We start from the raw sequence: 25,812 nt of genomic DNA, 5'->3' as shown, positions 1-25,812 counted from the left end.
TCCCTCGGCTGTCAGCTCTTCGAGGATGTGTGCTTGGTCACCTCTGAGCCCCTGGGGCAGGGCAACTCCTCTATAAGATGCGAACAGAAAAGGCTGAAGAGGGAAAAGGAGGAAAAACAAGGGAGAAAGGTAAGGGGAGGAAAAACAGGAGGGGGAGGTGGAAAGGAGAGAGAAGGCTGGCTTCAGAAGTTCAGTGGCCACAACTCCTCCCACCTGTTCTTCGCTCAGCCTGATTTCCTCGGTCTCCACTGGAGGTCTGTGTTATCTTGAGTCAGGTGCAACTCAGGCCACGGTGGAAGTAACCCTACACGTCCAAGTCCAAGGCCAAGTTCTGCCTTGGCCTTTGGGGACATTTGTTCTGTGATCTGCCCAAGGAAGCCCATGCAGCCATGGCAAGGCCCACATGGAGAAGAGCCAGAAAGAGCTGTCCCTGCCAAGTCATGGGTCTATGACCAAAATAAATGACTACAAGGCACAAAGTCCAGGGAAACTGAAAGGCTCTTAGCATGCGTTTCCTTTTCTGGAAGGAATGTGAGTCCTCCCTTTGCTCCTCCCCAGGCCCTGCAGAAAAACCTGGTGGCTGTGTCCAGCTGTCACCTGATATCAGTGCCTGCGCATTCCTCATGGGGAAGGAGCCGGTCAGGCCGAAAACACTGCTATTGAAGATGGTGGCAGAGCCACTGACGATGGCCATGCAGATGATGGTGACAGCAAAGAAGCCTCGGGTCCAGGAGGAAGTGTCCACCTTTACCAGCACGGTCATCACCACGAAGATGGACAATGTCACAATCAGCGAGGCCAGGACGCGGACCCGGACAGGAACCCTGGAGTGAGGATGCCAGAAGTGATTAGACACCCCTCCTACCCATCTCCATGAGCCCTGTGCCTTGGAAAGGGATTGGGTGCCTTGATTTCAGCTTCTGCACCTGAATCACAGGGCAGAGTCAGGCTGCCTCTTGAGGGGAGTTGACTGGGGAGGTGATGCGCAGTGAACACTGCTCTTTTCACCAGGCCGTGAGGCTCAGGAGCGCTCCCCTCCCACACCACTGCACTTTTGCTGCACAGAGCAATGGCCTCTGGGTTTCCTCCTTCCCAAATTCAGCCACAGAGTGTGGGGGAGGGGAAGGCCCAGCTGGCTCCTCCCCCACCATCATGAGGACACACAGGCAGCCTTTGGCCTGCACTGCAGTGCGGGGCACTCCTAAGTGCCTTCTACCTCTCCTTCCCGCCTCTGTCAGGCAGGGGCTCTCCTAGGGCCCGCTGATGCGGGAATAAAGCTATAGTCAGACAGAGCAGGGAACTTGTTGGAGGTCACTCAGCCGTGACCCCAGGGCCCAGCTCCTATCTGTGCTCTCAGAGCAATGCTCTACTGCCTCTGGAATAAAGGGTTCTGGGTGGCACAAGCTAGTGCTGCCCAGGGCCAGGAACCCCTTAGGCCCAAACGCCACCCCACGTACTCGCCATCCACTCCTCCTAGCCTCCACCCGCCCAGGGAGGAAGGCGGGAAGGAGGCTTTTGGAGAAGAGGCACATTTTTATTCTAGGAGAGACAGCACCATCTCCAAGTCTGTTTCAATCATCAGATTAGACTAAGCTGGAAACCAGATTGGATGTTTAGTTCATTTCCCGGCTAACCAGTGTGTGGGGTGGGGTGGGGGGCAGGGAGGGGTTAGCTGAGAGAAAAGCTAGATTAGATACACACAGATTTTTTTCTTTATACAAAAGACAAACTTGAAAGGTAGAAAACAGATCTGTGTACACCAATAGGTGTGAAATGAGGAGGAGTGTGGAATGAGAAAGGATGCTGACAAAATGCTTTTGTGGTCCCGGGCTAAGTCAAGCCTCCTCTGATCCTCAGGGTGCTGGCTTTGTGAGGGTCAGCAGGGAGCCTGGGGCCCAGGGAGACCAAGGGAACCCGGAGGAGAGCCAGACCGCCTTGGGAGTCTCCTCTATGCCAACACATCCTGGGAGGGTGCTACCCACGTCCCCCACAGCAGGCCAGCCTCAGACGGTGGCACAGGAACTGGCAGGGCAGGCCCGGTGCCAATGTTTCTGGCCGCTGGATGGGTCAGAGATTAGCATGGGACCCACCCAGGGCCAGGCAGGTTTCCCTTGGACATGTGGAAGCCCGAAGAAGGCAGAGGAGGGGACACTTGGGGAAGGGGCAGTGCCCATCCTGCTCTCCCCTGGGAGTATCTAGGCTGCTCTCCATCCCTTGGCCAGCTGTGTGGGGCGAGGCTGCACACAAGATGGGGCGCTGCAAAGACAGCGAGGGACAGGGCAGAAGGACAGCTCTCAGATCCAATGATGCCTGAAGGCCAGCCTGACTTTAACTTTCAATTACAGAATGAGAAAGTCCTCCTTTGTGTCCTTCCCATTTGTTACATCAGGGTTTCAAACTGGAGCACAAGCTTGCCACAAACTCTCCAGCGGGGCCACTGGTCTCCTGCCTGTGCCCCTCGCTTGCCACTGCAGGGCACACGGGTCCAGGAAGCAGGCTGGAGGGGACAGACAACTAACAACTCTGAGGTGCAGACTTCAACCACTGACGGGAAGCTGGTGGGCCCACTCACCACTCCTTCTTTGCAGGCAGCTGCCGTGGGCTGGGAGGATAAAGCACCCTATCCTGGCTGCGTCCCTCCTTCTGCCTCCCGCAGGCTCCCGGCTTCACCTCCCTCACATTTATCCTTGAGTTTCAGAGTCTGTTTCTAGGAAACCTCACACTAAGACCCTGCAGGGGCGTTGGCCAGGACAGGGCTGGTGGGTGGCCAGGAGGAGCAGCTACTGGCAAGTGCCCTGGGTGCTGGCATTCAAGCCTCAGCCCTGGTGTTCTGGGTGATCCTACACCCTCAACCCTGTTACCTAGGCCCTGTGCACCCCACATCCCCCAAGATAAGAGCCAGGAAGCTTATCACCTTAGCTAGGAGAGCCCTGCGCACACAGCTCAGCTACCAGCTGCTGAGTGACCCCAGGAGAATAGTAACCCTCTCTGGGCCTCCATCTCCTTATCTCCAATGTGAAACAGACCAGAGTACATAACACCGAAGTCTCCAACAGATGATGCTTCTGAATCTGAAGAGATTCAAGTGGAGACAGAGGGTGAGAGGACAAACCCCAAAGTTTTAATCAGTTCCTTGAGCAAAATGTTTGCTGCACACGAACTGACATGCAAGAACCAGAAGCAGTGTGGGGCTGCTTCTCACATGGGCCCAGATGTCCGGGAGTGACCTGCTCCCCACCATGGGAATCCAGTGCGCACAGCTGCCAGGCTCAGATGGCCTCTGCCTCCAGTCACCTCCTTGTGGACATGGTGACAAAAGTCCAGCAAGAATGTGGCCCTACCACACGAGGCCTCCCAGGTGCTGACCACCACGAGGCAAGGTGCTGCTTGAATGGGCAGGTGGCTTTGCGGGAACTGGGGGACTCCTGACTATTAGGCCCCTTCAGGGCAAGTGGGGGCTGAGGAGCCAGATATCCAGTGCTTCACAAAGCAATGCAGTTTGGACAGCTTCCTCTGTGCCCCAGGTTCCTCCTCTGTACAGGTCTCTGCCACACCTGCCCATCCCCGCTGCCTAAACCATCAGAACCACGAGCTCCTCGTGGCCCTGGGGACCATGCCTGGGGCTCTTTCCAGCCAGCATAGTGCTTCCTGAAATGAGCTGCCCCAAGACACCCACAAGGTGCTGTGCTGCCCTCTGTGCAGGACAGACGCTCTTGGGGAACTGGTGGTGCAGTGAAGAACCTGGGAGAGGGCTGCTGTCCCCACTCCCTCACCAGTGAGGGCTCAGGCCTCCAGGGGACTGATTTCTTCATATGTCTCCAAAATGTGAATCTTCCTCATGAGTATTTATGATGCTGCAGATTTAACATAATAAAACACTTGGTGATTATGGATGAGCCAGTCAGAGAGAGCCGGGGTATTCCGGGAGGGAGAGGAGGAGACACTTCAGTTTTGTACATTAAATAAAAAATAGCTCAGCCCCAAACTGTCCTCCTGCAGCCTGGAAACAGACGGAGGCCTGGGAGTGGCTTCGCATACTGCCCTTGGCCGGGTCCTGGAGCTCAAGCAAGGGCAGGGGCAGCAGGTCTAGGGCAGCTGGCCCCCCGAGAAGGCTCTGGGCATGTTGAGCCATGTCCCCTACACAGTGGCCTTCTTCTTTCCCAATGGCCTGGAGTCTGGGGCAGGGGTAAAGCAGGGAGGGGATTGCAAAACTCAGACTTCAGACGGCCCAGAGGTTCCAAGCACAGATGAGGAGGACGATGTCACAGTTGAGACAAACCCTGGCTCCCCCTTAATGGCTGTCACCTGGGGCCAGCATCTCTGTGGGCCAAGCAGTCACAGCTTCCTCCTGGTGTGCTGCGTGAGGGTAGAAAGGAACCTGCACAGGGCAGGACTGCTCAGAAGTGCATGCTACTGTCACTGGTGATCTTCCTTCTGGTCCCTAAGGTGGACCTTCGCTGTCACCTCTGAGCCCCACCCAAGATCCTTCCCACTTGGTGGACCTCCCAACCATGGAGGAAATAGCACCAGGGGACATGCAAGCTCAGGCCATTTAGCTCGACCTGGCCCTGTGGTCTTGGCCCAACCCCTGACCTCCCCTGGGAAAATGGGGTACATCCCAGACTCCCTCCTGAATTGGCAGGCAGAGAAAGGGAGTGGCAAGGCATGGCACCCTTGTTACCATTCAGATGGCAACTTCCAGCTGGAGGGGGATGGGAGCTTTCACCCATGTGATAGTCTGGATAGCCTGGGCCAGCCTATAGGGACAAACATCCTGTGGTCCCTGGAGCCAGCAGCCATCGGACAGAGAGGACCACAAGTGGGCAGGACAGAGGTTGCATTGCAGCAGGCAGCTGGTGCTTCCCCACCAGCAGGGCTGTCCCTCTTCTCCCTCCTGCTGGCTGCTGCCTGGGACCCTGCTCTGCTCTCTGGGGCTGCTGGCTCTGCTCTCAGCACTACTCCTTCCCTCGCAAGCAAGGGTGGGGTCTGCAGGCCATGCCCCTGCAGGACAGTGGTGGCAGCCCCAGCGCCGGGCAGGCCAAGGCCCTCAGTGCATCACACACTCGCCTCTCTTTCAGGCTGCACCTTGGTTCTCAGAGGGGCACATTCTTGACACTCCTTCCATGGGAGATGTTCTATATCCCCTTGGAACCGCGTGGGCTTTGTGACAGCCTTCATCAGCTGAGTGCAGCAAGTGATGCTATGTGACTTTGGAGATCAGGTTGCGAACTCTGAAGCTTCTCCCAGGCAGCCTTGGACACTCACTGTCTAGCCACTCTGAACAATCCTGTTACCCTGAGGCCCATGGGTGAGAGATGGCGGGGGTGGGAGCAAGGTTCCTGGCCCTAGCTGCTGTGGTAACTGCCCAAGGGACACAAAGCCGTAGCCAAGCCTCACTGATCTTTAGAGCACAAGGGGAACTAGCTATCGCTACTGTTCCGAGCCACCTGGCTTGGGGTCATAACACATAGTGGATGGAACAGCTCCACAGCATGATGTCTGGAAAGACAGCTCTATTCAGGCATAGTGTGCACCCACAATGGGCCACCCCGAACGCTTGTACTCAAGGCAGGCATCACTAATCAATCCTAGCACATTCCCTGTGGCCTGGCTCGCCTTACAATCACGTTCAGCCTGAGCTCCTGGCAGTTTACAAAGTGATTAGAGCAGAGTAAGACCCATCAGTGAACTGAGTCTCAGTGAGCCAGAGTCCAAAGAAGCCCTGGTTTCTGGACCAGTGAAGTCTCTGGTATCACCCAGTGGCAGCTCCCAGGAAATGCAGGCAAAGTAGCTATGGCTGTGGCCCTGAGAACTTAGACTAAGAAGGGGCCGTGAGAGTCACACATGGGATCTATGGATCATGCCGATTGCCGTATAATCCTGTCTTCCGTGGTGTTCCCAGAGGGAGCTGTCCCCACCCTACCAACCAAATGTCTGAAATGCCCACTGTCTAAGGTAGACAAACCCACTGGTGCGGCCAGCTGAGCCCCAGGAGGTGAGGTGACCCATGGCAGCAGAGATGCCGGAGCTGCAGGACACTCCAGCTTCCAACTGCTCTCAGGTGCTCCAAGAAGAGCTCCCGTGCGCCTTGTCCCTGCCACGTTGGCCATCCCCAGATAAGCCCCTTGGGAGGAGGAGGAAGGGCCCTGTGTCCTCACACTCCAAAGCTGGCTAATAACTGGGTCACCCAGGTGCCCAAAAGCTGAGAATCCAGGTCCTGACTGGGCCTCCCCAAGGGAAATGGACCTGACTTGCAGTGAAAGGTCCAAGCTGCTGCCCCCTCTTGGTGACCACTGAGGAAGCAGGGCCCCAGCGGCAGTAGACAGGCGGGTATGGGCCTGGGCTGAGGAGGCTTACCTGTTGACCAGGAGGAAGTTGGCCACGAGACACAGCATGGAGGGCACAGTGGAGGCGATGGCAAGGTAACTCTCAAAGTAGTTCTGAAAGCACAGAAGAGGGGAGGCTGCTGAGGTCACTTGGGGACAGTGGCAAAGTTCCTCTGCTGTTGTTTCTCCCAGTGTCCCCAGTCACCCAGGCACATAGGTAAGTCCACCCGACATGGTCTCATCCCCACCTCCAGCCTAAGACACTCACTTTGTCACTCAACCAACAGCTGCCGATGTTAGGATGGCTAACACTAAGCTATGTTGAGTAATGGTCAGAGGAAAGACGAGACACTGTGTCCCCAGAGAGGCCCACACTCCCATCCAGCCTACCTGTCCTATCTGGCAGTGGTGGGGGACTCTACACATGACTGGGAAGAAAAGAATTCCCCTGCTACCTGCCCGGTGCTTCACCCACATGCAGTAAGCCCCACCAGGCTTGAGAGGACTCGGATGCACTCTCAGACGCAAGTGAGATGTGCAGGCCAGTTCTGGACTTGCTCCCGCAGCACTGCTGCTACAGAAGGTTAAAAATCGTCTGAGGAAGCAGCTCCTACACTGACCAGGATAAGAGGAAAAGGTATTTCCCCGGCAGCAGCTGTAGGCTACGATCATGGCTGTGTGGGGCCACAGAAGTATGGGAACCTTTCTGATCACAGCACCCTGGACTCAGAGGCAAAGAGGCTGCATGCAAACTTGATTTTTTAAAAAATTTAATGGATGTTGTGATGATTCATTCCATTATATTTCAGAAGGGTTCAGAATGTTCAAAATTATTTTGACAGTTATGACCTATGTCACTGACACTTTCCTTGGCCAGTGACTCAGAATAGAGTTCATTGCTAATTATAAATTACTAATCAATCTTTTTAATATTTCAAACTATAATGGAAAAAATTAGCCACTTTTGTGTTTTTATGAAGGACATAGAATAAAGGTACCCAAAGATTAAAAAAAAAATTAATGGGCACAGGATCTCACTGTGCAGCTTAGACTCATAGTGATCCTCCTGTCTCAGCCTCTCCAGTGCTGGGATTACAGGGGGTATACCACCATGCCCAGTTTTGGGGCAGGCACAGCACACCCAGTTTGGGGACCAGCATGGAATGCGGTACCAGGGATCAAACTTGGGTCCTGGTACTTGCCAGACAGGTGCGTAGACCGCTGAGATATCTCTCTGGCCCACAAACCTAATGTTTGTACTACACATGTGTTATCCTGTAGCATACCTATCTTAAAAAACAAAATCCTAGAAGGGCTGGGGCCATGGCTCAGTGGCAGAGCAATTGCCCGGCATGCAGGTGGCCCAGGGTTCCAGTCTCAGCACCTCAAAACAAAACCACTCACTGGAAAGGGCTGACTCTGGTCTTCAGTCACTGTAGGTCAAACCGTGAACCCCAGGTGGGTAATGAGTTCTAAGCTGGGACATGAGCTGCTGTGCATTAAGCACGCAAGGCACGTACAAGGCTGCACAGGAGTTCCCATTTAACTCTAAACAGGAAGCAAACAGAAAGAAGCTGGGTGAGCTTTCCACTCTGGAAAGCTGAAGATATTCAACTTCACTGAGTAAACATTTTGATGGTAAGTACCAGCAACTCACACAAAGCACCTGCCACTGTGTAAAGCACCCTGCCCGCTGAAGGGTCACTAAGGAACGCAGGATGTGCTTCTCACTATTTAGGAGTGCGGTGTGTCCCCCGGAAGCGTAAGGTAGAGTGTGAAGGTTGCTAGCAGCTTGAACACCACAAGAAAAGACATCAGAACACCCTGCTAGGGCTTCTTTGCTCAGGCGGGAGGGATTGGTGAGCTCCAAGGGTTGCCAGGTAGGAGGGTGAGGAAGGGCAGTCCTAGCCCCAGCCTTAAGAAGATGGCAATTAGGGGCCAGGGAGATGGCTTAGTAGAATAAGTGCTTGCCTGGCAAGCGCAAGGGCCCGAGTTCAATCCCCGGTTCCACCAAAAAAAAAAAAAAAAAAAAAAGACAGCAATGGCCAGGGGTTTGAGCATGGGTCTCAGGGGAAGTGGGCCTGGTGTTCACCTTGCAACAGAGTCAGACTCTCCATTCTGGGAGGGTTTGATTGCAACCCGGAGGCTAAGAATGAAGGCTATCACAATGGGCTTCTCGGCGCCGGCAGCACAGACATTTCCACAGCCCGTTTTAAGCATGCAGAGGGCTTTTTTGTGGCCTTTGAAACCTGCACCCTGAATATAAGGTCTCAGGCGGCCTTGCAATTAAAATGATAATCACAGCTTGTGCAGCGGTCCATCAACCATGAGCCTCAGAAATAGTGTTCCGCCTTTGGTGCCCCATTGTGCTCGCCCTGATGGGCTCAGCAGAGCCTGGGCTGGGCTGGGGCATCAGTCAATTCCATCCTGACACAGTGGCTGGGACTTGGGAGGTGGGGTGGACACTGCATAGAAGCGGTGGAGCAGTAAGAATGAGTGGGGGCCCCAGCAAGGCCCTCCCTTTCTGTGGCAGCTCGATCGGGAGCCATGAATAACTCTCATGGGCTGGAGGATCTTCTTTGGAGAAGGCTCAGATCCCCTGAATGTTTTAGGGATGGAGATTTTCCAGGTAACTGAATGTTCTGGTTTGTTAATAGTTAAGCAGAAGGCCATGTCTCTTCATGTTGGAAGCTTTTCAAATATTGACAACTGAGAGCTGGGGATATAGCTCAGTGGCACAAGCGCTTGCTTGGCAAACACAAGATCCTGAGTTCGATTCCTGGTACAAAAAAATTGATAACTGAATTATAAGTCCTTTTCCATTGTCTGAGTCCACTTCCCTGCTTTGGACCTGCGGCTGGGCAGCCTTTCCTATCAGTTCTGGTAACACGGGTGTGGAGAGCCTATCAATTTTTTTTTTTTTTAAATTTATCCTCATACAAAGATACATTTTTTACTTCATGGCTGCTTTTGTTGGCAGGTAAAGTTTCCACAGTGAGATGTGGGGGTGGACTCTTGTGTCCCCAGGACCCCCACCTTCTGCGCAGTGTGCAATTTCTTGAAGAGTGGCCTTCCCACCAAGAAAATACAACAGTGATGACAGGGAGGAGGGGGGCAGGTGCCTTTCCCTGGTGACAAGGAACTTGGAGTGGTCCCCCAAGTTACTGAGCGTGGTCTCCCGCATGTCCAGACTCCTGGGCTGCAGAGACTGAGGGGGAATAGTATTTTGATCAAGCTACTACACTGCTAGCATTTTGTCACACAGAGTTTCAGACAGTTGGGTCTTTTTATTTTTTTATGTATTTGGTACAGGGTCTCCCTATGCAGCTCAGACTCATAGTGATCCTCCTGTCTTGGCATCCCCAGCACTGGGATTACAGGCATGTGCCACCACACCCAGTCTGGGTGGGTGGCTAAGTGTGCCCAGGGACGGGGCCCTGCAGCATGTGGTGCCGGGTTCCCCAGTCCCTGTGCTTGCCTAAGCAGGCACTTAGTCCGCTGAGCTATTTCGCTGGCCTCAGCCCTCCTGTTTCAACTTATACCTGGGCCTACATGAAGACAAGGACAGCTCATCATGGTCCTTTGGTCAATTTCTTGCCAGACACAGAGACCAATGCACTTGTCCCCTAGAACAAAGGCCATGCTTGTCAAGCACCCCAAACCCTTCAGCTTGTCTTTGATAAACCCTCTGTGGAAATAGATTAATGACACAAACTTGATTTATGAGCCACTGTGCTGTCTACCCAGTCCATGCATGGCTGGAGGGCAGGCAGAAAGGCTGCAGAATTCCAGGCAGCCCCACCTCCTCTAGGGTGCTCGGGAGAGGGAGAGGTGTTCCTAGTCAGCATTCTGAATGCTCAAAGGTAGAGGCCCAGCTATCGAATGGAGTTTGCTCCTTGAGTGTCTGATCTGCCTTTCTACCCTCCATGAACACCAGGCTGTCTGTACCCTGCAGTTCCCTGGGACTCAGCAGGGGCTCAATATTCAACCCCTGGTAGAGATAAAGCAGACACGAGAAGCCTGAGGCCAACAGAGCCACACAGCTTGGCAGTGCTAGTGACAGGACCTTCAGATGCAGGGCAGAACCGCCTGCACCAACCCGCTACACTCTGGCTGAAAAAACCCGCTGCTTTTTCTTGGCTGCTGTAGCTGACTTCACGACGGGACCACAGTGCCTCCCTGTCTGCCCCAGTGTGCAGGCTGGCAGCTTCACACCTTCCCAGCATGAGCACGGACTGGCTCTCGACCTGAGGGCCTACTCACAGGAGTAGTGGTCCTCTCCCCATGGGCAGCATCTTCCCTCTGCCTAGTCGTGAAGTGCAAGTGCCCGGTGCATGGCAGCGGATGATAGTTCGATGTCTGTTCCTCTGCTTGCAGGGATGGACAGAGCCAACAGAGCAAAGAGGTGTGCAAGCCGTCTCTTGTCTCAAAGCTCCTGTCCATTCCCCTGGACATGACCACAGGCCTCTGGTTATAAGCAGCGTAACAAGAAAAGATTAAGAAGGCCCATGAGATAGCTCAGCAGTATAAAGTACCTGCTTACTTTGGTTCAATCCACGGCACCACATGCTGCACCCAGTCCCGTTCCCAGGGTGGGCTGAGCCGGCCACACACACATACAAACACACACACACACACACACACACACACACACACACGCATGATTAAGAGAAAGGCCACCAGGACAGGCAAGATAGCTCAGCAGACTAGGTACCTTCTTAGGCAAGCACAGGGACCAGAGTTCCATCCCAGGTACCGCATTGGCCCTGCCCCTAGGCATGCTGAGCCAGCAACAGAGACCGGGCATGGTGGTGCATGTCTGCAATCCCAGCCCTGGGAAGACTAAAAAGAAGAGGATCACTATGAGTCTGACCTGTATAGTGAGACCCTGTACTAAATACATTAAAGAGAGAGAGGGAGAGATAGAGACACACAGAGAGAGACAGAGAAGACAGAGACAAAAGATAGATGGTCATGGTCACTGGTAAGCGGAGACCATATTAAAGAGAAAAGTAAGGACTGGGATACAGCTCAGTGGTACAGCACTCGCCTAGCATTCCTGAGGCCCTGGGTTCGATTCCCCAGCACAGAAATAAATAAATAAATAAATAAATAAATACAAGATGCTGGGAGGACTGGGCAGGCTTACAGCTTCTCTCCTGACTGTGCGACCCTCATGAAGTCCCCAGGAGTGGGGTGGTTGGGAATCAAAACCCAGCCAGACGGGGCAGGGGAGATAGCTCAGTAGAACAAGCGCCTGCCTGGCAAGTGCAGAGTCCTGAGTTCAATCCCCAGTACCGAAAAAAAAAAAAAAAAAAAAAAACCAGCCAGAGGTGCCAGCAGCTCCTCGGTGGCAGGTGAATGTGGCCAAGCCCCTTCTGGCCAGCAGCGGGGGGCACTTGCTGTACTTACAATGGCCATAAAGAAGCCCATTTTCATCTGCCACACTCGGGCCCAGTGTGGGACCACCAGGAAAAGGAAGAGATGCTCTTCAAATACAATTTTAAAACCAAGCTGAGCCAGCCAGATGTGCAGCCCATTTTCAGACGGGGCGGCATTTCCTCTTCCCTCCACCCTGAGGCTCCATGCTAAGCGGCTCTTCTGGAAGAATCTGATTCTGGGCTCAGAGTCCAGGTAAAGAGGTTTCTCTGGGTAAGGAAGCCCTGGAATGAGCTCATTTAATCTCTGGCAGACCCCAGTTAAGCTTCCTCTCTCCCCAACGCCATTTGGGCACTTTGAAATAAGTACAGCAAATTAGTTACGAGCCAGCCTCGGCGTCTGCAATGCCACTGAGTGGCTCCACCAGGCAGCTTTGTGAGGCCCCCACCTCCAGAGCACGCGGTGGAGGCAGCTGGGCTCCTGTGGGGCGAGAAAAAGCGATTCCAGCCTGGGGGCGGCAGCTCAAGGCAGTAGAGCATTACCTGGATCACAGGGGCATGAAATTAGCAGCCGAGAGCAGGCTGCAGCCAAGAATAGTTTGCTGATGTGAGCTTGCTGCCTTCTGAGTGGAGTTCTGGGCCCGGATACTGTGGGGTGGCACCTTCCATCTGGGCCCAGGGCACATATCATTCCTGAGCAGGTGGAGAGTTAAGCAGAGAGCAGGGGGAGAAAGGGGTCTCCTTATGGGTGGGCTGTGTCCTTTCTGTGGGCCCCAAGGCCCTGTGACTGGGGCACTGGTCCAGGGAAGGATGGGACGATAGCTGAGGGCTGTGTGGTCAGGTAGGGAGGGCCAGTGTGACAGGTGCCCCATGCAGTGGGAGCATCCTGGACAACATGTCAACCCAAGGTGATATTCAGACCCCAGGATCCCAGACCCCAGACCAACCCACACTGTCCTGCTTCTGTGCCCTTCCTACTGTTCTACTGTGGTGTTCTTCTTCCATCCCCGCTGCCCCTTTGGGTCCAGCACCGACATGCATGGTGGGCCCTCCACAGCACTACAGATGTTTCATCCTTCTGCAAGCGTGCCAAGTTCTCAGATGCTCTAGGCCCATGGAATTTGGCCTTAGTCTGCCCTTGTGGAACTTGTCATCTAGTCAAGGGGACAGTCGGCAGATACGTAAGCAGGTAGAGAACACATCAGGCAGTAATACAGGCTAGAATGAAAATCAACACGGTAGGCTCTTCAGTGACTGCTGAAGGACCACAGGCATCAGAAAGAGCAGTAAGCAGGTGTCCATTCCGGGGATGAACAAAAGTCAAACCAGGCCAAAGCTGGCCACCATGCTCTTGTAAGTGCTGGGACAGTGCTCACCGCTGGCAAACACAGCTGAGCAGCTGCAGCAGAGACTGTGTGACCCGTGGGGCCAAGAATACCCACTCCCTGGCCCTGCAGGGTACATCTGTGGGGCTGCCTAGCTTAATGGTATTCTTTTTATTATCATTATTTTAATATATTTAGTACAGAGTCTACAGGGTCTTACTACATAGATCAGACTCATAGTGATTCTCTTGTTTTCAGCCTCCCAAGCACTGGGATTATAGGCGAGCGCCACCACGGCCAGGCTCAATCACAGTCTCGGTGTGCCCTGGGGGCGGGGCTGGTACATCATGCCTAGGATGGAACCCAGGCCCCAGGGTCTGCCTCAGCAGGCGATTTAGTCCACTTAGCTATCTGGCTGGCCCAATGGCATTCTTAAAGGAAATGGGACCCTGAGTTAGCAGCCAGCGTGCAGCAGGGCCAGAAGCAGACACGGGCACCCCCGCCCCCCAGGGTCTGCCCGTCATGCAGATGAGAAGGGAAACGGTGGCACCTTTCTCTAGGCCCACACCTCTGCCTGGCTGGGGCCCCATAAGGGGCAAGAGCCTACATGCCCTCAGGCTGGTACCTCCAGGGGCAGAGAAACTGCTCAGAAACCTAGAGGGGTTAGAGAAATAGGAGCCCATGCTTGTGTACCTCAGGCTCTCAGAGGCTGAGCTAATTGGAGGCTGTCATGCTAGCCGTGCTCACCTGCAGCCTGGTCTCTGCCACATGACCAGGGGAAGGAGGAAGAAGGTCATCCAGGAACCTACCTGACCACTCTGGTCTGTCCAGGTCAGCATGTGCAGCCCCAGAAGCCCTGCACAGGTATCACAGGCTGACAGCAGGGACAATGGTCATGCCTGTGACACAGTGGGGATGGGAGGTGATTCTGGGGTGCTCTAGCCAGGAGAACTCTAGGAAGGCTGCCCTTCATTAGCCAGCTGGCACCACCTTGCCCACACACCCATCTGCCGTTCACCGGGAGTCAGGTTCTCTTTGCAGGGGACATAGCAACCACGGGCGGCTACAGGCCTGGCTTGTACACTCATGCGCGCACACGCAGGACCAGAAGAGTCCTGCGTAATCACGGGATCCTCTGCAGCCAGCTACCCTGGTAACAAAGCCACTTGGCTTCTTGCGCCAAGACTCTAATCTGGGTTCTGCTCCCAAGACGCTCATGATGATCAATCATGCTAAAAAGACACCAGAGTACTCCAGGCCTAGGCCATCCTCTAATATGTGGAGGAAATCGCCTCTGGATTCTAAGGACATGTGCAGAAAGAAAGAAAATCGAAGGCAGACAGCTAGCAATCGATAGCCCAGGAGGGCTGGGGAATGTGGCATAGGTGAGAGAGGGAGTCCTGAGCACTCAGGGAGAAAACAGGAAGAGAATTAGAGCAGTCAGGGCTGCCGAAGGCAGGCAGGGCTGACAGCGTCCTAGGCTGGGCTTTTGCTTTCCCTCTGTAGGATAGAGCGAGAGCTAAAGGGAAAAGAAAAAGCCATCACAGGTGTATTTATTAGGAATAGCATGCCAGCTGAACCTGCAGTTAGAATCAGGGTGGACGAGGGAATAAAGAAAATTGATTCACTTTTGGTTTTAATTTTTAAAAATGGTTTAGAGCAGTGACAGGCAGCTGGCAGGCAGAGAGGTGACTGCACTTGTGCCAGGCAGCTCCCTGCTACCCATGCCCTGAAGCAGGAAGCTAGCAGCCCCTCCATCCTGCCTGAGCCTTAGCCATCCCTGCTGTCTCCTTCTCTGGGGTGACAGCGCTCAGGCAAGTCCCCATTTTGCTACTCTTTGGTGGCACGAGGGGCGGTGCTCAGCCAGCAGCATTTGGCGGAATTCTGCTCCGACATAGTGGCTCCTCTGCATCTGTTTCATTTGGAGACGGATCTGCATGGCACTCACATGGTCCCTGGGGGCACCATGACCCCTCCACGTGTGGGACAGTCCCCTGGGAGACACATCTGCCGGGCAGGGCTGAGGATCTGGAAATGCCCCCATACCCTGCCGAGGGCTCCAGGAACCTGGAGGCTCCAGGGTTGCAGCCCCTGCTCTTGAGCAGCCACAGGACCCCAGCCAATCCCTTATTGTACCCCGTTTCCTCCTCTGCAGAACAAGATGGCTGTGGGGCTGGTGGCAGAGAACGCAGCAGAATATCTGAATTTCAGATTGCAGCCTGTAAAAGGGCAGGAAACCCATGTGGTGGGCTGTGGGGAGAATTCCATGTTTTCTTGCTGCTGTCTTTCCTCTTACTAAAGACAAGCTGTCTGCGTACTTTCCGGGGTCCCCCTCCTTTGAGGAGGGCACATGAGCCCTTGGGCCCTCTTCATAGACCCCATTCACCCTCGTTCCCTCCTCTTCCTCCTCTCTTCCGGTTTCCCTCACTGCTGGGTCCCTCACATCAGCCTGCAAATCACCCACTGTTTGTCTCATACTCACAGGAGTGGAACAGAAAATTCAGGGCCCTCCTCAGCTCCCTGCAACCTTGGTCTCAGGGCCTTGCCTCTGTTTAAACCAAAATTCCCACAACAGGTCCCTCGGGGCATCATCTCTGCTCCCCTCCCCCAGCGTTTCTCGCAGCCCAGTCCAGCTGCTGCTGCGCCCTCCAGGGCACTGCTCCTAAAGTGCCTGCTTAAAGTCAAACCCAAGGACAAACTTTCCCTCCTTGTCCTGTGTGGCTTGTGCCAGCAGTGCCACCACTGATCCCCTGCTCTTTGACAACTCTGATCAGAAAGAGGATTTGTCTTCAGTTGTAGACTAGACACCACTTCCTGAAACAGTGGCTGTCACTGAGGTCTTGCTAGGTGCACAGTGCCCCATGCTTAGGAAATATTTAGTGAAAGTTGAAAGATTTATATGATCTGAAGAGAAAACAGTACCGTTAGGAAATTTTTAAAAATGCAGGCATAAATGGCACAGTGTCTGCCTGGCAAGCATGAGGTCCTGAATTCAATTCCTGGACCTGTTAAACCACCCCCCCAAAAAAAAATAAATAAATAAAACTGCAGACACAGACCTCAGGGGTAAAATGGGCGGACAACATAGGCTCAGAAAGCCCTGTTCTGAGTCCCGGATGTCATTTTCTTTGTATGGGGGGGTGACTTTGCCTTGTCTGACTTTAGTTTTGTGCTATGTAAACTGGGCATAAGTGATAACTGTAGTCTGCAGGAGGGCCCAAGAGACCCTGGAAGCCAGGCCCTGGGGCACCCAGTGTGGCAGGGTAAGCTGGGCTTAGTCGGTAAGGAGTCGCCACTCCTTGTGCAGGCTGTGGCTGTGGCTGTGGCTGGCACTTGCCGGCAGCAGCTGGGCAGCGCAGGTGTTCCAGGCCCTTCCTGCCCTGACACTGAAGCATCAAGCCCTGTTCCCAGCATGGAAGGCCTGGGACCACACAGTCCTCCCCAAACCACCTGGCAGGTAGGGGTACAGACAGGATTAGAGTCCTATTGAGGAATCTGGATTCCTCTCTGTACCCCTGGGGCCCCGGGGAACAGGACAGATTCAGGTGCAACGCTTTTATAAAATAAGTGACCCAAAACTCTTAAAACTCCTGGGCAGGTAAACCTCCACTCTCTGGCAGCTCAGAGAGAGGCTCACGGGCTGGTCCAGGGCCTCCCAGCAGCTCAGCAGCTCTGGGATTGTGCCACCCTGGTACCAGGACGCCCACTTCAGGGCCTGGCTGGGCCCAGGGCTCCTCTGGGAAGTGGGAAGGTAGAGGAGGAGGTTATAGAGCTTCGATTCCTCAGCCATGTGCATGCAGCTCCTCAGCCTCAGCCACAGGGCACTGACCCGAGGAGGACAAAGGGCCATCACCCAGGACCGCAGGCTTGGGGACAGCACAGCCATGCTGAGGAACTCATCAAGCTGAGCATTAAACCCTCTGCCCAGGTCTGGAGGGTCCCATGTCTCTGAGGAGACAGGCTAATTTCTTGGTCTTCCAGTAGGGGTACCCGCTCTCAGACACCCACCCCTCCAACGCCAGGCTGAACAACCTGACCTGTACTGCAGGAAAGCCTTCAAGGCTCAGCCACATCGCTTATGATATGGCCAAAGTCCGCTGAATGACCATTATCTCTGTTACCTCAGGCGAGGTCAGCCCAAGACAGTGGCTGTCCCCTGGCTGTGCAGGAGCCTCACAGGGAGCTTGGGCACGCTTGCCCCCCAGCCCCTCCTCAGCCTGACTATGCCAGAACTGGCCTGGAAGGGCAGGTGGGGTTGTTTTTAAAAGGTGACGCCAGGGCACAGCCAGGACTAAGGACACCAGGGCCAATGGACAGGTCAGAACGTGCTGGTTACAAGCACAGGCTCTGCCAACTCCAGCTTGGACCAAATGTCTCTGGGCTACTTGCTAACAAAGGACCTGGGGTGTGCTTCATCTCCCGATCTGTGTATCAAGAAAGCAACACTAACCAGATCATGTGCCAGTGAAGGAAGAGTGCTGAGTGGGCACAGGCTGGCGCCGCAGGGACTTGGGAGCAGCAGCAGACCACTGCCCAGCCCTCTGACAACGCTGCTTAGCTTCCTCTTCTCCACACTGGTTCATTCTGGTTACTTTTAGCCCTTCCTCTCTGGACTGAAATGCCCACCCTTTGTCACACAGAGGAACACACTTAGCTCCCTCTTCCAGAGGCTGGGGAATGGAGCCAGAACCAAGGGCGGTAAATAAGGGGAGGAGCCATCCTAGGCCTCCTACCTGCTGGGTCAAACCTCACCTCCTTCCCTATGGCAGGAACCACACGCTCTGTGTGCATGCCGGTCCCCAGAGGAGCAGGGCTCCTTTGGCAGAGGCCACTGAGACCCAGATCTTCAGCTCTGCACAGAGCCCAGACATCCTACCTCAGACTAGAGTAATGGGGTCTCCCTCTAGCCTAGTGTAGCTTGCTGCTGCGTGCACAGGGATGTTCCACAAGAGAGCTGGGCGCTGACTCTGGAGCCCTCATACGTTGTCCGGGAGGAACCCTGGGTCACCTGGGACCTGGAGCTGGTGCCTCACAGGGAGCTGCAGCAGGCCAGGTCCAGAAGTCAATGACTGCCTTGTCAAGAGTGCAGCACCATGGCTACACGCCGAGAACTTGGAGACACACACACAGGGTCCCGGGGCCTGGCAGAGTCCAGCAGGCTCCAGTGCATAGGGCAGAGCCTGGGGGCCTGGTGGCAGGGAATGGCCTGCGAGGCGCCTTTGCCTTTCGGCCTGGCTCCCTATGCTGTTTTGACCCAAGACAGCAGTTACAGCCTGCAGGAGACACTGAGGAGGGGTGTCCCAGGAAGGACAAAGGTCACTATCAGTGTAGTGCCAGGGCCCAGGATCAGGCACCTGGGGTTGCCGGCTAGACAAGCAGGCCAGACCAACGACATTTTCTCTACAGAAGACGTAGAGTCCAGATGTGGACTGGCCCCTGTTTCAAGAACAGTCCCCTCCACGCTGCTGTCTGAGTGTGACCATTTTTGTCACCATCTATGCACTAACGTTCTCTAAAATTCCCTGCAGTCCTTGCTGGCTGTGTCATCTGGGGCAGGTTACTTAACCCCTCTGAGCCTTGGACTTTTTGTGTCCAGGAATTCCTACCTTTCAGAATTAAGGAAAGGACCCTGATGTTACACCCCGCCACCATGTTGGGCCTAGGAAATGGCGGCTGTGAGCACTCTCTTTTGCTTTCTGTACTTGGCCTGCTGTAGCTCACCAGGCTTTGCAGCTCCCTGTGAGAAGGCACCACTTCTTCGTTTACGCTCTAATGTTTTTGGTCCTGGGCCAACAGTCAGTGGTGAGTTTAATCTGAGGTTCTTATTCCAGAAAACAGAGACGAGAGAGCCCAGCAAGAGTTGCTTTCTAAACCATCCCCAAATCTGTTCCTGGCAGAAGGAAATGAGCCAGGGTGGGAGGTGACCTTGGAAATGACATAATTTGGAATGTGTGTATGTGTGCTTGTTCGTTTGTTTTTTTGGGGGGTGCTCCCGTTCAAATAACAAATGTTTTCCACCTTAGCAAACTATTAAAAGCCAAGTATGGAAACAAACAGGTTGCCCCTTGGCTAACGGAGCTGCAGATGGCAGCAGGAAACAGCCCCATCCGACTTGCTCCTTCCCCTAGAGTGGCCCTCAGGACACAGGGCCGGCCAGCGCTGCATGCAGGGAAATCTGGAAGAGAGGGAGGCGCAGAGAGGTGGGCAGCAGGCATGAGGAATGAGGCAAAGAAAAATGGCCTGCAAAATACACAGCGCCCAGCACGCTCGCTTCCTGGAGCCCGCCCATGAATCGAGGGGTGACAGGTCTCTCATCTCTGATGCCAAGAGCCAGGAGCTCCGGGCAGCCGCAGGTACTACATCCGCACCTGCCAGCACTTGGGAAGAGGCAATAAAGCATCGTGGCAGGGCTGGGAATGCTAAGTGTCTGCAGCTGGAGGATAGCCGCGCACGCTCCCTGGCAACGAGGGCAGCTCCAGGACCACACCGGCCACACTAGTTGGCTCGGCCTCCTGCGTAGCCTGTGCCCAGGGGCAGGGCAGCCGATGGAAGCAGGCCAGGACAGGTGCACGCACAGGCTAGCTTGGTGCTGGCCAGCTGGACAGGCAGCGACCTCTGGCAGGAAGTCTGGTGGACAGGCCAAAGCTGGGACGCTTGAGTCACCAGTAAATAAAAGGAGGCAGTAAAGCAGCCCCATAAAACAGTCACATCTGGAAATAGGTGTGGGCGGTGGGTGGTGGAGACCGTGGGCAGGGCCCTGCTAGATCACGGCCACAACCATGTTTATAGAAAGCTGGCATGATGGCACACACTCGTAATTCTAGCCCCAGGGAGGCTGAGGCAGAAGGACTGCCAAGAGTTTGAGGCCAGCATGGGCAAGGCCAGCTTGACCATGTAGTGAGACTCTGTCTCAACAAAGAAAAACAAAATAATGTTTCTATAGCAGCTTGGGACACACGGGCATGGACCCCACCATCACAATAACCCTGAGAAGCAGGCGGCGGCGGCCTCTTACAAACAGGAGCTTGTGGCAGCGCAGAGGTCACAGCCTGGCACTGAGGCAGGCAGGATATGGCCCGGAGGCTCTCCCAAGCTGGGCTGCTCAAAGTCCACTGAGCCCACCAGTCCTGGGGACACAGGAGTGCAGACCTGTGCACAAGTGCTGCAGGGCCTGGGTCACTACTGAGCTCCTGGTGCTGCTGGCCCACGGGCCACACCAGAGTAGCACGGCTCTAACCACGGTGCTCCATCCCTAGGGATGTCTTCGCCACTCTAGTAAGTCCAACCCCTGCTCCGGACTCTGGGGGCATCTGTGAATTCCCGGATGGCAGAGAAGGCTACCCAGGGCATCAGAACTGTAGGGGGGTGGGATGTGGGAAGTCTTAGAAAATTGTAATCTGTATGTGTGGTGCATACCTAGAATCACAGCATTCTGCGAAGCTGAGACAGAAACATCACAAACTCAAGCCTATCATGGGAAACTTTGACTCTCATTCAAAATGAAAGCTATAAATAAAAAAGAAAATATAGAGGGCTGGAGATGGGACTCAGGGCAAAGAACCTGGATTCAATCCCTACAGCCCACAGAAGAGAGGAGGAGAGATGAGGGGAGAAGTAAGGGGAGGGGAGGAGAGAAAAGCCTGTTCCTGGGCTGAAGGTTCCACTGTTCTCTGCAGTTGAGCTCCATCTCCCTCACACACACACACTTCAAGAGTTCAAGAGTTCAAGGCTTCAAGAGTTCAAGCATTGTCTGAATAACTTTTTCTTTAACACCTCACCCTGTGCCCCTGGGAAAAGTTGCGGGCAAAGTGGGCAGCTATGGGCAGGGAGGGAGGGGCTCCAGACCATGCAAGCAAACATAATCCAGACGTCTCTGTTGGACACCCACCTCCCCACCAGCACCCAGGGATGTCACAGCCTGCTCTGTAGCTGGTCCTGCTCCCTGGAAGGGTGACCCCCCCCCAGCAGCATCCACTCAATGCACATCATAGGACCCCCTCCCTTGGGACCAGACTATGGCCCCCAAGGCTACATTTCCCCCCATGCTAGGTTTGGAGACACTCTGAGTGTCCCTAAGGCTACCCTTTGTCAAAATGTAATCCCTGACTTGAGGTGGTCAAGAGGGAAGCTTAATCTGAGGTGGCATTGAGAAGGGGGATCCTGGGGGTGGCGCCATGATGGTGGAGTCCCAGGATTGAATCCTGGTGGTCCCGTAAGACGAGACTCCTTCTCCCTCCCTCAGGACTGCAGCAAGGCCATCACCAGGTACAACCTCCAATCTGGCACCACCAGAACCATGAGCCAAAATAAACCTCCTCTCTGGGGGCTGGAGAAATAGCTCAGTGGCATAAGCGCCTGCCTGGCAAGCATAAGGTCCTGGGTTCAATCCCCGGTACCAAAAAAAAAAAAAAAAAGACTGTACATCTCAGCTTGTGATGCAGCTAGTGACTTCCGAGCACTGTGAGCGGAAACAAGGCATCATTTCTAAGAAGAGTTCTTAGAAACAACTGGCATTTCCTCCTCTTCCTTCTTTCTCCTGATATAAATGCCAGAGCAAGATGGGGTGACCTCGGACACAAGAGTTACACTTGGTGAAGTGACTACGTTCCTGCCCCTGGAGAATATCATAGACATTGTAGGCAACTTCTCTGGTCCCAAACTCAAGAGGAAAATGACCTGGCACCTTGTTTTGGCCACACCTCTTTCAGAATTTTCTGTAAGTCCCAGCTGAACTTAATGCTACTGAATCCACACCTCCAAACTCCTGCGGACGTGGACTGTGGTGTGGTGTCTTGTGTTCACCATGCTAGTCTACAGAGGGCTACCACTGGCTTCCTCCTCCCTGGTTCTGAAGTGAGCACTGTGGGCTGGGACTGTCCACATATGACCACACCACCTCGAGGCAGGGGGCCTCACACTTGACACAAAGCAGGTCACAGCACTGTGGGGAACATTTTCAGCTGCTCCTTGCAGCTGCAGCTCCACGTCCACGTTTGTGGCCCTTACCAGGATGTCAGAGTCCTCAGGATCCCTCCTCGAGGCCAGGCTGGAGCAGTTGCGCAGCTTGAATGCCCAATACTCCTTGGCAGTGACAAAGAAGTTCCATGGCAGCAGACCGCCAATGCCCAGGCTGAAGAAGATGGCGTAGGTAGCGTGGCAGTGGTCCTCAGGTCTCTGCAGGCCAGGTGGCGGGTGGTCCAGCTGCTTCCCAAGGCTGCCGGTGGCTCTGTAGGTGGCATTGGAGCTGAGACAGGCATCCTCTGGGACAAAGGCCACTGTTGGGGCAGGGAGAGACCCAGACAAGGGAGGTGAGCAAACACTGCAGCCAGGCACGGGGGACTTGCATATAAAACTGTACCCGCCCCTGGATCACCAGGGCCTGGGCTGCTCAGAAGTAGAGGAAGACAGGACATTAGAAGTGATGTCAAGGTCACCTCAGCCATGCCAAGGCAAGGCAGGTAGCACACAAGGGTGGGGCAGGTTGGTGTGAGACACTGTGGCCCAACCTTAGAGGCAAACCTGGTCGCAGGTATCCCCTTTCCGCTGTATGTGGCCTTTGAATAGTGAAGGAGGATGTTCCAGGGCATTTCCAATCTCTAAATCTTTCCAACTTTCCAGGGCAAAGAACAATCTCTAAATCTGTCCAACTTTATAGTCAACAAGTGAGGACAGTGCATAGAAATGATATTCATGCAAAAAGGTGTGTCAGGGAGAAAACTCACATGCACACACACCCCACACATTACACACCCCTCTGCTCTGCACAGGCCACCTCCAAAAGGACACTGAAGAGATTTCTTCAGTCTTGCTATGTAGCTCAGGCTGCTCTTGAACTAACTATGGAGCCCAGGCTGGCCTTGGATTCACAGGGATCCTCCTACCTCAGCCTCCCAAATGCCATTAAGGCATGTGCCACCACACCCAATGAAGACATCTGTGACAGTGGAGAGAGATGGGGGGGCACCTCACGGCTCATTCTTTTTTGTGCCTTTTGAACTTTGAGCTATGTGAATTTATTAGCTTTTCAAAAATAAAAATTTAAATTATAAATAAAAACAAAGGCACTTGAATTAAATAAACTTTTTAAAGTGCAGGAAGAATATCTAGAACTGCCGCCAGAGCCAGTGCAACCATGCAGAGTCCTCACTTCAGTGGTGGGGAAACAGAGGCCTAAGCACAGCCCACAGGGTAGGACGCGATGGTGCTGGAATCCGCAGGTCCTGCCCAGGGCGCTGTCCGCTCATCTATCCCCTGACCACACTAAAGGAGAAGTCTGGGTGAGTGCCGCCTGTGCGGCCTTGGTCACCTTGCCAGACTTGGAGTCCTGCTCTCCCCACTCAGCAACCAGGGAGGCCTGTTTTACGACAGTCAGTGACTCCCTCTGTCTGTGGGATTCCCACTGTCCGGGGGGCCCAGCCCGGAAGTGAAGTCAACAAACAGTGCCACCTCCCCTGTCACCCTGGGTTGTCACCTGGCTCGCTGGCATCCCACTTATTGCTGTCCATGGCACCCGGAGTAGGACAGCAGCTTACAGATGGGGACTGCTCCCACAGTGCTGAGGATGGGACTGTCCAGGATGCCCCTGGCAGCTTCCTCATGACCTAGCGATGAATAAACACACTCACTGCATCACTGCTGACAGAGGGGGCGGCGGGGTGACTCAAAGCATCAAGCCAGGAGCATCTGCCTGAGACGGGAATACCCCGACAGGGCCCAGCACCCTTTGCGACATCAGGGAACATCAGGGCACTCCTTGGCATCAGCCAAAGTTACTGTTCCTTTTTCAGAGAGAAAGACTGAGGCCTTCAGGGCCCTTGTTCTGTTCCACATTCAAACAGAAAGAATCCCAAGAGCTAAAGGCCAGCCCAGAACTCACTACGCCAAGGCCATGTCTAGCACAGGAGCCTGGCAAGAGCCTAGTGTGGTGTTAGTTATGACTACCAGATGCCATTCTCAGATGAGGGGTCCACGGCCAAGTGTGGCTGTGGCTCACCCAGGGTCACTCTGCTACCACTGCAGTCACACTGCTGGGTGGTCTGGGACTCCCCCAGACTCCCCTGTCTCCCCAGAAGGACAGGCTGGGAACCTGACCTTGTATCTCTGCCAGGTTCTAGTTCCTGCCGGCCTCAAAGCCAGGGAGCTTCGAGCAGAGAGGAGGTGGCCCTGCAGGCACACTCATCACCTTTCACTGAATGTCTGGGCTCTGTACCCCATGACACCATGCCTAGCAGGGCACTGCCAATGCAGGCGGGGTAACTCGGGATCCTGGCCTCCTGTGTGGCGTGCCCATGTGGGGCACTCGGACAAGGCTGCAGAGCACCTGGGCCCAGAGCGTCCCTCAACAAGCCTGTTTTTAAACTTCTTTGGCCAAGCAGGGCCCCTCAATCACCCAGCATAAACCCTAACCAGACAGGGCATGCATGCGTGTGCGCGCACACACACATGCTCAGAATTAGTGCCAGAAAAGGGAGAAGGCAATGAAGACGCTCAGAGAAGCACAGAACTGCAAGAGGTGCGAAGGTTGTAGCTGGGAGGGGGCTGCCTCGGCCCCCACCCACCCAGGGCACCTTTCTGGTCCTGCGCCTATTTGTCCAGGACCACTCAGCCTTGACCAAGCTTCTGAAGGAGCCAGGAATTTTCTCTAACCCGGGTCACAGGCTGGGGCACTGGAGTGAGCCAAGTCTTATTACTCTTCATAAAAGCTAGCTGCTGGCTTTTGGATTAGAAAAAGACAAAAGAAGGTAAGGAAGCGCCCAAGCCTGCTCCGCGTGGCCACCCCAGCCTGGCCTTGCTCCTTCCCCGGGGACCTGGCGCTGCAGCCGCCTGTGGGCCTGGAAGCCCGGGTGCATTTCCAGCCAGCGAGATCCCCGGCTCTTGCCAAGGCAGTAGTCCTGCCCCCGGGTAGCAGCTAAGCCACAGCAGAACCGGCCTCCAGATCCTCGGGCTGCTTGGTTCACACTGAGCCCGGGGCCGGACTCTAAGGTCCAATCTCAGGGAGGAGCAAGGGCGTGAGGGGAGGAGAGAGCTGCAGACCCGAGCGGGGGCGCCGCACAGGTGGCCGGGATCGCGACCAGGACTAGGGGGCCAGGGAGCGCCGCGGGGCCCGGCCCGCACTTACTGTCGCCGCCGCGCCGCCGCCACAGCCTCCGGGCCGTGAGGCCACTGCGACTTGGGCTCCGCAGGCCGTAGGCCGGGCTCCTCCTCCCGCCCCGCCCCGCGGTTCTTCCCGGTTCGCCGGCTGCTTTGGTTTCGACCCCTGCTGCGCTCCCGGGCGCCCCCTGTCGGCGCGCGCTGGGCCGGCGCTCGCCGCTCACAGGCCTGCACCGTGAGGCTGCTCGCCCGGGAACCCTGCGCACGATTCCGTGGTGCAGCCGCCTCGTCCGGCATCTCTCTGAGTCAGTGCGAGGCCTCGCGCTCCCACGGTGAGCGTGGTCTCCTCTGCTCTGCAGAGATTTCCGGGAGGCCCGGAATCCGAGGCGCAGGGGGCGACAGTGGGCAAGTCCAGCTTCACTTCTGACCTTGGCCGCTGTCTGCAGCCACAGCTGTGTGTGTGGCCAGGAACTTTCAGTCCAGAGCTGCGACCTGCAGAAGGAAAGAGGCTTTATTAGGGTCTTAGGAATTGCAAGTTGGAAACACAGACTCAAAGGAGCAGGCATGGTGACGCGCCATAAACCCAGCGCTCAGGAGGCTGCGTAATGAGGTCAAGGCCAAGCTGAGGGGCATAGCAGGACCCTGCCTCAAAAAACAAAGAACAAAGCAAACAAACAAAAACCTCCACAGACT

The 25,812-nt window shown here is 54.9% G+C and overlaps 1 protein-coding gene across 1 annotated transcript in view; it reads right to left on the bottom strand.

Moving 5' to 3' along the window:
* Positions 1-25,225, bottom strand: part of Slc29a3 (solute carrier family 29 member 3) — a 36,286-nt gene extending 11,061 nt beyond the window's left edge. Inside the window, exons 1-4 of the mRNA XM_023718491.1 lie at positions 25,148-25,225; positions 22,036-22,304; positions 6,358-6,440; positions 598-824 (exon numbers count right to left, since the gene is read on the bottom strand). Of these exons, the coding sequence (XP_023574259.1) occupies positions 598-824; positions 6,358-6,440; positions 22,036-22,304; position 25,148 (580 nt within the window). The 5' untranslated portion in view covers positions 25,149-25,225. The remainder of the gene's footprint in view (positions 1-597; positions 825-6,357; positions 6,441-22,035; positions 22,305-25,147) is intronic.
* Between the last annotated feature and the right edge of the window lie 587 nt (positions 25,226-25,812).

This window comes from Octodon degus, unplaced genomic scaffold, assembly GCF_000260255.1.
Source record: "Octodon degus isolate 3935 unplaced genomic scaffold, OctDeg1.0 scaffold00005, whole genome shotgun sequence".
NCBI lineage: Eukaryota > Metazoa > Chordata > Mammalia > Rodentia > Octodontidae > Octodon > Octodon degus.
The sequence above is the reverse complement of the archived record's forward strand: the minus strand, read 5'-3'. Positions and strand labels throughout refer to the sequence as shown.